Below are 13,431 nucleotides of genomic sequence, written 5' to 3' on the forward strand. Positions count from 1 at the left end.
AAGCAGCTCGTTCACTTTAACGTTCTTTTTGTATAAAAAGGAATTTGGGGCAGTAAAACTGCTTCGATTTTCTTCAACAGCATCTTATTTGATGGGAAAGTGAATCCAGTTTGGTACTTTGGGGCCTGGGGGGGTCAAAAATTAGTAATTTCCCCGTAGTTTTCAAAAGCACCGTGAAAAACAAAAGAAAAATTAAGGGAAAACGGGAATTGTGCATTCGGGTGGTCAAACTTTAAAATTCTCAATAGTTTTCAAAAACGCTGGGAAAAACAAGTAACTTAAACAACATAAAAAATATGGGCAAGTGGATGTCACTCTGCATTACAATAGGTTACAAGTGGATCACTGTATAATGGATGGTATTAAATTTGAATTCAATGATATAATATTTTATACCATATATACATTCGTATATATACGAAAAATGATTCTGAGCGGTGATGGTTTGTCACTTGTCAGTGTGGATATTTTACATTATATTTATATTACTTATTATCAATACGATAGCTGATTAGTTGAATTAATATAAAAAAAGTTACAACAAAATGACTAAAATAGTTATTCTTGGTTTTTTAATAAGTAATTTCGTCCAAATTTTAACTTAAAATAACAATAAAAATAAACTGTGTAAATGTATTTTTTAGATTTTTTGGTAAAAGAATGAATTACTTCCATGGAATTTTGTTTTAAATTTTTAATCCTTAGCTATAAAAGTTGAACAATTTATAAATTTTTAACTAGGTACTAAATAAATTTGTAGCTCTCAATTTGATAAATTTCGTCAAAATTCGAACTTTAAATGATTATAAAAAAAATTGTGTCACTTGTATTTTTAATATCTTGCTACTACTATTGTAACAATATATCAGGAGCCTTGCATTAAATTTTCACGCTTTTTTCCCCAACAAATACAATTTTATTGATATTTATAAAAAAAATCTTTATTAATATTATTGGAGTTGAGAAAGGGCATCATGAGGACGTCCACGCTTGAGACGCCGGAGGGTAGGCTTATCGCTGAGTTTGAAATGTTTCGCGCTACTGGCGTAGTTTAATTGGCCAAAAAAAATGATCGTGAGATTTTGTATGTAGTCTTTGATTGATGGGGAAAAAAAACCTAAAATATTACAAACTAGAAATGTCCGTTAATAGTTCGAAAATAGTCAAAATATTTTGAAAATGTTATCAAGTATAGGAATTGATAAAATAAATATATTATATAAATTTCATGAGTCTACGGTTATTCGTTTTTGAATTACAACAAAATTAGTAATTCACGTGATAAGAAATCGAGTGAATATCCAATATTGTAAAAATATGATCTTCAAACGCTCATATAAATTGAATTTGATTAGCTTTAGACATTTTTTTTTCGGTTAAGGTAGACAAACTTATGAGGAATCTTGCATTATATTTTCATGTCTTAGACTTAAAAAGAAAAATTTTTATGAATTCTTAATAATTATTCTTAATTCTTAAAAATAATTTGCTAACTTTCGTGATTTTTCCGAATTTTTTCAAGAACTTTAAATGCTTATAAAAAAAAACTGTGACTAAGGATTTTTAACATTTTTCTAATGTCTTTTAAACAATATAGTAGGAGCCTTGTATTAAATTTTCAAGCTTTTTTACCCAACAAATAGTTTTATTGACATTCATAGATTTTTAAATGAAATAATTTATATATAATTTATTTACATGGAACCTTGTTTTAAATGTTTAATCCTTAGCTATAAAAGTTGAACATTTTATATGTTTTTAACTTCAAAATAATTATTAAATTTTGTCAAAAAAAATTCGAAAAATCGATAGGTTGCTAAACCAGAATTATGCCTTTATTATTGATATCTATAGAAAAAAAAAGTAAAAAAATTGAAAAGTGACAATGTCCGTAAACAGCTCAAAAAGAATGAAAATATTTTCAAAATGTTATCGTTTATAAAGAATGCTAATATAAACATTCAGTCAACATTTCATGTAGGTATCCATATTTATTCGTTTTTGAATTACAACAAAATAAGAAAATCGGTACATGAGAAATCCATAGATAATATTATAAGATCTTATATTATCTATAGAGAAATCGAGTGAACATCCAATTTTGTATAAATATGAACTTCAAACGCTCATAAAAATTGTATTTGATTGGCTTGTAGACACGGTCTAAGATATCATAATATCTTAAATCGTGTCGTAGACATTTGTAAACAAACTGTTATCACGTATCGGCTTCCCTAATTCCGTGATAATTATTCTGTGATAATATACAAATTCTTATATTATCTATGTATACTACTACTCACAGATTTCCACACAGTGTAGAGGTCTGTGATACTACTTTGTGAAGTCGGAAATTCGGAACTTCAATGATTATAATATTTAGCTATTATTTATTTTTAAATGCTTACTAGTACTCACTGCTCGTATTGAGTACAATACGCCAATATACTTACTATAGTCACCAGTTCCGCGGTACTTACCGCCGGCGGCCAGAGATTTTTAACCGCGAGTTCGCAGCGACCCCGACTATTTCGTTTGCCCGTCAGAAATGTTCCGGAACCGGGTGAAACACATCAGTTGGTTCGTTTACGAATCGTTTGCGAGGACTGTTGGATACCGTCAGCCCCATCGTTTGGCTGTCAAGCCATCGCCAAACGTAAGGTTTACCTCTATGGTTGCCAGTCGCCATTGACGTCGGGACTCGACTTGGTGTCGACGACAATTAGTATAATATGAATAATATTATGTTTGTTGTTTTCCTGTTACTGCTCCTCCACAGCTTTTGTAATCACTTATTGCTAATATTGATAGTTTAGTCCGTTACTTATACAGATTTGTAGCGTCGATTTAGTTTATGCTCCTTATAAATATACGTCGTGGAGTGCTGACCATTGACAGCCGTATTCTAGCTACATAAAATTAGTGTGTTAGAACTGGTTGACTGTGGAGGAGTGGCGCATATTTTGTAGCCTAAAATATGTCTGACTTGTAAAACTGTTCATTGTTTTTGCAGATCCGACTGCCGGTGGCGTTGAGCCTAGCCCTTCCTTTCTTTAGCAGCAAAAATACAAGCTTGACTAAAGTCAACGAACACGATTTAGATGTCGATAACGAAAAAGTAGTTTTGCAACAAAAACTTATTGAAGCCGATCAGCTCTTTCTGGCAAACAAGTATGAGGACGTAGTACGTTTACTTGTTGACTATAAGGTGATTACGTTTAATTTTACCGTTTTTATTGCTATGTAATGACTGAAGAGTAGAGTGCATAAATAATACTATTTATACAATATACAATATATTTTTGTGTATGTAAGTGCAGATGAAAACTGTCAAAAATATTTTCATGCCGTTTTATTCCTTTAAATTAATGCTAGGTAGTAAGTTCTACCTTTAAAAAGACTCTACATAGGAATTTGGTGTCTCCGTCTTACAAGTTTGGAACATAGCAAATTTATATTCAGCAGATCACGTTTAATGTTGTTGGTTTAAAAAATTAGAGTGAATCGACCTATTACGAAACTTGATGGTAATACCATGATCTGTGTTTGTATCTGAGTATTTTATGATAGTTTGATTTTTTAGCAAGTTTTGCATATATAATTCTGTATGTAATATAACATAAATTAAAAATGCACCTAATTCACTTCAAAATTGAATTATTGTAGAAAAAAACCACGTACAAACACAGATAGTATACTTACCATCTAGTTTCATAATTGGTCGATTCACCCTAATTTTTAAAATAACGAAGCTAAACATGATCTGCTGAGTGTAAATTGCACATCATTTTGCAATCACGCATTTGTAAGATGGAGATATCAAACATCCTCTAAAAAGTGGTAGAAATTAAGAATTAAAATTGTTGAAGTTTTTGAAGAAGCTGTAACTTTTAATGGATACTTCCATCTTGCTGTCCTGCCCATCGTAGGCGCAAATTGACTAAATTTTTTTGAGGGGGGACTAAAGCCCCCCCCCCAATAGGCCATTTTGCTTAGTACCACAAAATATAAAAATTAGTACTAATTACTGGAAGTCCCCCCCAAGTTCCCCTCTATTTGTATCAATGCTGCCATTAAAATATCTATTTTATACATGTTATTACTCATTGAATTAATTGTATACAGAATATAAATATTAGTTTTTTTGATAAAAATAAAATAAAGTTTGAATCAGTTAATTCAACCTGTATTCTTAATTTAAAATAATTTTTAGGGTATTTATTTATCAGAAAGCCACATTTAAGTAGTTGTTTAATAGATAGATATTAACATTCAGTTATCAATAATTTCTAAATCATATATTTATAACTATAGTAAAAATGAAAAGCTTATATTTTTATGTTTGTTAACATAATAGTCATAATTGTTTACATTATGTATTCTAGGACAAAAATGATGTACAAGTATTATGGCGTTTGAGCAAAGCTGAGTACAATATGAGTTTAGATGAAAACATTAGCAAGGAGAAAAAAAAATCTTTGATATCATCAGCACATGAATCTATTATTAAAGCATTAAACATTGATTCAAATATATCTGAAGTTCACAAATGGGCTGCTGTCTTAATCGATGCATACAGCAATATCAATTTAGGAATCAAAGAACAATTACTTAAATTGGAAACTGTGAAATTTCATTTGCAAGTACGTAAAGCGAGACATTTACTTCTTAAAATGATACTAAACCCGCATATTTTGTCAGCAACTTAAAAATGTAGAATATAGCAAATGTATGTTAATTCAGTAGAACAAATTTTATGTTGTTAGCTTTAATATTAAGAATGAATTGACCTTTAATCAAACTTGAAGGCAGTGGCGAGGTGAACATTTATAAACCATGATGCACAACAAATATTTTAGTACGTACCCACTCTTCGTCCCTTTAATATAATATTGTGACTGTAAATATTTTGATGTTTGTTTTATGTTATTGGTTACCATAATGTATCCACCCAACCCCCCAAAAAAACTTCCACCATGACGCCTAAGCGTCATAGAACCCCGTTTACCACCCCAATGCTTGAAGGAAAAAATATTATGTTATCTTGTTGGTTTTTTACGATATTTTATTTTTAAGCTAGTTTTATTAGTTGTATTTAAGCATTTTATATTTTTATATTTAAATACTCATAACTTGCTTAAAATTAAAATATTGTAAAAAACTGACGAGGTATAACAGATATTTTTTTACCTTCAAGTTTGATTATAGGTCAATTCATTCTAAAGCAACAACATAAAATCAGTTCTACTAAACACAAATTTGGTATGTTGCACGTTTGTAAGATGGAGACAACACAATATGCAGATATAACGTCCTCTTAACAATTAAATCACTTAATTAATTACCTAATATTCTTCTCTAGATGGCATTGGAACTTAACCCGAAAGATCCATTGATACGATACATGATTGGTTATTGGTAAGGCCTCCAATTTACATAGTACATTATAACTATATATAATAGCATTTATTTATTAATCAAGTTTCTAGGACTATATTTTTTATACTTGTAAAAATTTAAATGTATAGCCGAGGTAAAAAGGACCAGTTAGTAATAAGTAATTCCACTCTTAAAAACTAAGAAAAGAGCAATGAAGTAATGTATTAATTATTGTAAAAGCCCTAATTTAAAAATCATTTTATTTATCAGTTAAAATAAGATTCATTATTCTTTTTATTGATTGGGTATTATTTTATTTTTACACATTGCATAAAATATAAGTATAACTATACAATTTTTAGGTGTTACAATCTTGCTGATATCTCTTGGTTTCGGAGAAAGCTTGGATCAATTATATTTGGCACTGAAATTCCTGAGTCGACATACGAAGAAGCATTAGAATATTTTAGAGAAGCTGAATCAATTCAACCTAAGTTTTACTGGTACAAACTACTTGATGTGTTAATCTTGATTTATTTTTTTGTAACTTATTAATTATTATATTTATTTTACAGCAAAAATCTTCTTATGTTGGGCAAAACGTTTTTGAAGATGGACAACAAGTTTAGCGCCGAGTATTATCTGAAACTAGTCACTCAATACCCTGTTAAAACTGTCGAAGACCATCAAGTAATTATCAGCATTTTAATTTTAATTCAATTGCTCGGTAGATTTACAAAGTTACTCAATCAATACTCAAATTTGTTTTGGTCAAATGACATGTTTATGTATCCATCTAATTTTTTTTTACCTCAATTCATTCTGTTTTGAATTGTTTTCAATTTTATTGCCTCACTAATTTTGTACAATCAAAAAAAATGTTCAAAACTATATGGTAATTATTGTAAGTGAACTATATTTCTTAACTGGGTTTTATTCCAATAATATTTATAAGTTTCAGAAATCGTCCCATTACACACTATGTATCTTTATTAAGCCTATATTACTCTGTAGTTTAACTAGTTTATTATTTATTAACTTTTTACTAAACTTCATGTAACAATTGTTTATATTGATAATTTCTACAATACTTTTCAAAAACATTTTGTCATAATTTCTATTTACTAATGCTGCTTAATAGAATCATGTTTTTATTATTATCCAATAACTACTACCCACTACTATTTTTATTATCTCAGATTATGTCAAGTAGTTAATAAAAAATGTTTTTGTAGTTGCTTATAATTATAAATATTAAATAATGATGATGTTAATTAGATCAGTCATATCTATTTTTTGAAATTTTATTACAGCCTAGTACCTATAATACTTATGTCGTGTATGATAAATACCATATTTTTTATGTATGTATATACAAATCTGTATGTATATTGAAAACTTGTTTTTAAGTTATCTAATTAGAATTTCAAACTTATTTTCAACTAATATGTTTTCTTTTCCAAAATAAAATGTAATACTTATGTTATAGTTATAGAATAAAATTGAAAAATAATTTGCTAAAGAAAAAATCATGGGAGTATTAGAGACAACATTAATTTTTGCTTTTAGTAGTTTTATTAATATGACTATAAATAATATTATGAATAATATTTAATTATTTTAAAATATACTTTTTAGGCCAAAATTGAAGCAGAAAAAATTCTCAAATCATCGTTTTAGTAATAGTCAAATTGCTATAATTTTCTTCTACAACTTCATGACAGCTGGATTATTATCATCACCGCCGCTTTAAAATTCTAATGAATGTGTATGTTAAATGACTACTATATTTTTACCCTAACTTAGCATTTTAGTGTAGATAACCTATAACTCCAGAATTTCTATTCTCCAATGATCTGTATCCGGGTTCTTCAAACTATAGCATGCATCTTAAGTTTAAAACCTCCCAATATATTTTGTTTTCATATAATATTATCTGCACATAAATTGTAACCTGTAAGAACTTGTTATTTTATTTATTAAAAAAAAATTGTTTTCAAATCATTGTAAATTGTTATAATTTAAAATAGGTATACTTAGTATGAACTGTGCTTTAATAGTATATAAGTGTCTATGAGATACTAATCTTATGTTTAATAAGATAACGCTTTAAGTTACATTTTTTTTGCTGTCACTAGTCCTATACTTTATGTATTATACTTAAATCATAATATATATAAATAAAAACTTTATAATTAAGGAGTCGAAACTTAGCTGTTAATTACAACCTATTTATGACTTATTTTAAACATAGTATTCTGTGATTAAACAAAATGATCTTTTTTATGTTACTTAATTTATTTATGATTTGTTACAGTTAGACTTATTATGTATTAGTATTTATTTGTTCCTTTGAAGTGCTGTGTGTTACATTAGTTTTACATTTTTTACTTTTGTTATGAAAATAAACTATTATCACTTAAACAATCTATATTAATTGTGTTTATGTTCAAAATCTGTAATTGATATAAATATTATATTTGCAATATGATTAATCTATTGCCTAAATCTTAAACATTAAATATTCTAAACAAAATACATTTTTAAAATGGGGATACAGGTAACTGCTTTGCTGTATACTAAGTGTCGAGCGTACTTCATCATTGATTAAATCACTGTATTGTATATGTTTAATTTTAATAATGAATTGAATGATAGACCTTTGCATTCAATAAATGATTCTGAGCTAAGACTGTCTGTCAGCTTTTATTACTAAGTCTATTTTATTATTTATTTATTTATTATAATAAATTAAATAATAATAATATTATAGTAAAAAGCTCTAATAGTATTAGTGTATTAGGTACCATAGATATTTTTAATATTTACATAACATTACACCAACCTAGCCAGCGACCACTACAATGCTGAATGCGTCGAGTACAACATTTTTTACATCATACATTACCTAACTGAAAGTTAGTTTACTCGGCCGGAATGAAGTGCTCTGTACCGCTTCTCAGTATATCTTGCTGTGCGCCTGTGCCTGCCAAGACAGGGCACACAAATAAAGTTAAGTTGTCGGGCATGCGCAAAATACAAGAGTTAAAAAATTGTAATTCCCAGGAACTTGATCCAACAGTCTAGGTTTATGTCCTGTAAACAGAAGTGCTCACCTCCATTTTTTCCTTTAATAATACATTTATTCAAATTCTGATTGTTTTGAATTTTTAAGTAGATTTAGCTATAAATACCATATTTTCAAATCCCTGATATTTTTTGTACTATAAGGATATAATAATTACGACTAGAAATTTGTGGCATTTGCTTTTTTTTCATAGCACTCCAGGCCATACCTCTTCAAATACAAAATCCAAGTTCAAATATACTATTTTTTGTATTTTCTTACGATATTTGTGAATAATTGCACTTTTTATACTTGTATGTGTCAGTTTTTAGCTTTTTCATTTAGTTTTGTTAATTAGATGCATATTATATGACATTTTTAGAACATTTACGTACCTACGTATTTATAAATTTAAAACAAAATTGCTACAGATATATTTTGTGTTTTCATAAATAAAAAAAAAAAAACGACTACAACAGTAGGTACCTATATAATGCAGATACATAAATAAATCATCGTAAAAATATTGTAATACAATTTATAGTAATATTATAGGTAACTTATAATAATTCATATTGTAATTTAATTAGGTACCTACGACCTACCAAAAATAACGAAACTTCTAAAGTTCTTAAACGCTGTATCTAGATTCTAGGGGCCTAGGAGAATGTATTAAAATGTTTATACAGTTGCGGATTGCGGATAAGTTTGTATAGTTAAATTTGGCATACAAACTATGCCTAAAACTGAAATAGAAAACCAGAATAGGTACAGTGTAGATCACAAAGATTTCATTAAAAGAACATACGATTTATCAATAGACCGCATGGGTAGGTACTGAGTATAAATAATAATATAGTTCTATGGATTTATCATGGTAAATAACATATTTTATGTCATCTATGGCAAATGGCAATCGTCAATAAATTTTCGACATTCGTCGGCGACGATTAACAATTCTAATAATTTTAGTGAACCAAAAAAATAATAGGCCATCAATATAGTCTCGTCAAGCGTTAAGCCATAATATCTAATATATAAAATTCTCGTGTCACAATGTTTGTTACCAAACTCCTCCGAAACGGCTGGACCGATTTTAATGAAATTTGTCGTGTATATTAAGTATAGGTCTCGGAGAGGGATGTAAACTATTTTTCACATCCATATTTTTATTTTAAAGGGTGGCTCGTGCAGGGAATTTTTTTTAACCTACGACAATTTACTTTATTTTGTATACAGTTGCCGTCGGTTACCAAACATATTAAATTATTTCGCTGAATGTGTTGCTAAGCGCAATAAGCGTGTGCTGTTGTCGAACTCCTCCTAAATGGTTATAGACCGATTTTAATGAATTTTTTTGTATGCGTTCGCGTTTATTCATCTGATTTTAGTACGGTTAGGTTAGGTTAGGATTTTGTATTAATTGATTGTATCAATCCGCCATAGGTAGAATACGACAGACTTGGTATAACTTTGATACTTTGGAGTTAAATCATACACTAACGTACATACAGCACGGGGTCCGCGGCCTACCTAATAATGTACTGCTGCGAATCAGAATTTTTATTACGGGCAACGGAAAAGTTAAGATTAATTTTGAAACCATATACCGAATATTAAATAACGAATTGAACAAAGTTTGAGTCACGTATAGTTGGTACACTTAATGGGCAACGAAGTGCACGGGTTCAGCTAGTATTATATATATATATATATATTATAATGTAAGTCTTAACACAAACTCGCACATTTCGTTCAGTGGCGTCATTTGAGGGGAGGGGGGGGGGGGGTGATAACTGGGGAATTTGCCCCAGTCTAGTATTTACATCGACCTTAAGTCGGCACATTAACCACTATGGCACTATGCTATGAGAATCTGAGTGAAAAAAATGTTGAGTCGGAAAAGCAGTGAAAAGTTGCCCCATAGTCTAATAAAAACTGAAATGACGCCACTGATTTCGTTATGACCAGGTTATTTTCATAAAAATATAAAATATTTGGTACATTCGAGTTTCAGTTCGGAGCGAGATGAAGATGGTCGATGGATGAAGATAACTATTTCTTCGGTGACGGCGGCACTCTAGCTAGGTTTCACCGGAAGAGTCGATGTTTAAGCGTAAGTTTGTTTTCATATTATTACTACTTTACATTTACTTTTTAGACTTAAATTAAATATTTATTGCCACGGACAATCTGTTGACTATGTGGAAGCATTTATACGTTTAATCCCAAGGACTCCGAAACAGGTAATAAAAAGGATACTCCAAGGAATCCTCTTTAGTCCCGCATGCATGTCCATGTCTAGCTTAGGTAATATTATTAATCTTTATATTTATTATTTTATATACATTATACACCTCATACATTTTAATAGCATACTTACACCTTTTTTAGTATAGATTATATATATAGGTATTAAATGTTTTACTATAATTATTATTTTTCATTATATTATAATAAAATAATATACTTCAAATTAAATTAGTTGTCATCAAGACAGACAACCATCAATTTTATTATATTACGTGTAAAATCACCGGCACAAGGTGCAGACTGCTTAGGTAAACATAGGTAAAATAAAATATAAAATAATGTTGTAGTAGAAGCTGGAAACTGTTTATTCTAATTTATAATCCAATTAATGTAACTATTAAATTCATCATTGAATGATTATTCAGAGATCACTTTGGGATAAATAATGCCAAACGTATAAATGTAAATTAAATTAATAGGGCTCGGATTTTAAAGCATAATAAATAACAAAAAAAGCACAAAATTGTTTTAAAAAAGCAAAAATGAAGCATATTTATTTTTTAAAAAAGCAAAAAAAAAGCATGACTAAAAATTAACATGAATTAGTTATATTTTATAAAACTGAATAAAAAAAATTGAAAAATTAATTTAAATTAAAAGAAAGGATTTACTACCATGTACTTGGAAAGATTTTCAGAAGTGAAACTGACTCTATTGTCTGACAGGATGTTTTTATAAGCCGATAAGCTATCTACCCATAAGCTATCTGTAGATCGATAATCTATACATTTATAAGGACGTTTCGCACTAATAATGGTACGGTCACGGTCATTATTGCGGGGTTTCACATTTCTTATTAAGTAAGTAAACATTTTTATTTTTATTTTTATAGCATAACAGACATATAAGAATAACTGAAAAAAAGCAATAAAATAGCAAAAAAAGCATTTACACAAAAAAAAGCCAAAAATAAATTCGTTCATTTGGAATCAGATTGACGTGAAATGAATTTATGTATAAAAATTAGATTTCTATCTTAAATATATAAAAAGAAGCATTTCCTTTAAAATTCGAGCCCTATAAATTAAGAATAATTAAAAAATATTTTGTGAAAGAAATAAGATTACTGCAATATTAAAGTCTTAATTATTATTAACAAATAAAATATACAAATAATAGATATTTGAATAGTATTTAACTTTTAACATTCAGTGTAAACAGTTTCTGATCGACTTATATGTACCTAAGTACCTTCTATAAAATAATTATTCATATAAAAATTAAATTATTGCATTAAATTATTTAATGCAAGGATTCTCATAAATTGATCTAACAGCAGCATTACAACACCAACAATATAGGTACCTACATACATATATGCACGCACCTACCAAATTAAAATTTGTACAAAATTTAAGTTCCCAATTATGGTGTAATTACTAATACAAACAATAAATTATTATTCAAAAGCATAATTTCGTATACCTATTATTATTTACTAATAATACCTACAACTGGTTACATACTGAGTGCCTATAATAAAATATTATAATATATGAAAATTTAATTTTTATTACGAATACTTATCGTTTATAGTTTTATACAGTCCTTGAAAAAAAAATAATTAAAATAATTAAAGGGCTCTACGTAAAGATATTGAGTGTTCTCAATTAGCGTTTTTTTACAAAAAATACCCAGTGAGTTGAAATACAAAATAGCATATCACTCTTGTTTACATAATTATAGCTGATTTTAGAATAAACTGCTTATTGCTTATTGCTTTAACTTGTTAGTTATTAGGATTTTAATTATCAATAATCATGGATGGTCGTAAAATACCGAGTGGTGCAGCTTACAGAAAGGCAAAATATTTAAAGCAAGCAAAAAAACAAGGTTGTTTTTGATTAATTTAGATATATAGAAGATTTGTTTAAAACAAAAGCTCAAAGTAATAATTTTTAAATAATTTTTTACATTATTTTATAGCTTGATGTTAAAAAAAATCCGAATTCATCATAGAAATATTGTATAACTTACTGGCTACTGCCCTAACTGCATTTTGTTTTTTATTTAAGCTACATATTATTGTCGTATTTTTTAAGTGTATATCATGGTATTTTTTAATTGAATAAACATTTTTAAATTGTATACTGTTAAACCCTAGGTTAGGTCTAAGGTTGTAATGTGTTGCGACCAGGGGGGGGGTATATATTTTAAATGCGCACTGTACGTATAGTACGTACCGACTACCGATTCGTATCGAACGCAATCAGACCAAATAATATACTCAATACTGTATAGTGTATTGTATTACTATTTAGTATTTACCATAGGCGCAAATTGACTAGGTACCTACATTTTTGGGGGGGACTCGAGCCCTCCTCCCAATAGGCCATATTGCTTAGTACCACTGAATATAAAAATTAGTACTAATTACTAGATTTTGAACTGGAGGGACTTGGCCGACATTTGGGGGGACGAAGTCCCCCTTTTACCGTGTGGTTACATTTATGTGCGAATAAAGTCGGGTTCATACTTAATGTAACCACACCAGGGACGGATTGGAATTTCGGACCAGCCCGGGAAAATACTTTTTCACCGGCCCACTATTTGTTGGGAGATTAGGGGCAATCGACAAGTGTACCATACAGAAGATAGTAATTTTTTTAGTATTTAAAGGGTATAGTCTACTGTAATCAGTGTTATTATAAAATCAACCTTTACAATAAATG

General features: G+C 28.8%; 1 protein-coding gene across 1 annotated transcript; it reads left to right on the forward strand.

Annotated features, from left to right (window-relative positions):
- Window positions 1-2,346: 2,346 nt before the first annotated feature.
- On the forward strand, window positions 2,347-7,810 carry LOC100160796 (regulator of microtubule dynamics protein 1). The gene is made up of 7 exons (XM_001947661.5): window positions 2,347-2,656; window positions 3,014-3,208; window positions 4,386-4,643; window positions 5,363-5,418; window positions 5,742-5,882; window positions 5,955-6,069; window positions 7,018-7,810. Exons 1-7 carry the CDS (start codon window positions 2,549-2,551, stop codon window positions 7,057-7,059), a joined length of 915 nt encoding a protein of 304 aa, XP_001947696.1. The 5' UTR covers window positions 2,347-2,548; the 3' UTR covers window positions 7,060-7,810.
- Window positions 7,811-13,431: the final 5,621 nt, after the last annotated feature.

The sequence above is a fragment of the Acyrthosiphon pisum genome, chromosome A1 (genome assembly GCF_005508785.2).
Source record: "Acyrthosiphon pisum isolate AL4f chromosome A1, pea_aphid_22Mar2018_4r6ur, whole genome shotgun sequence".
Lineage (NCBI taxonomy): Eukaryota > Metazoa > Arthropoda > Insecta > Hemiptera > Aphididae > Acyrthosiphon > Acyrthosiphon pisum.

Excerpts from the sequence above, each read along its gene's own strand:
- LOC100160796 (XM_001947661.5), top strand. The coding sequence starts at position 2,549 with ATGTTCCGGAACCGGGTGAAACACATCAGTTGGTTCGTTTACGAATCG. Across the intron at positions 3,209-4,385 it reads GTTTACTTGTTGACTATAAG|GACAAAAATGATGTACAAGT; the intron begins GTGATTACGTTT and ends TATGTATTCTAG. Across the intron at positions 5,419-5,741 it reads CGATACATGATTGGTTATTG|GTGTTACAATCTTGCTGATA; the intron begins GTAAGGCCTCCA and ends TACAATTTTTAG.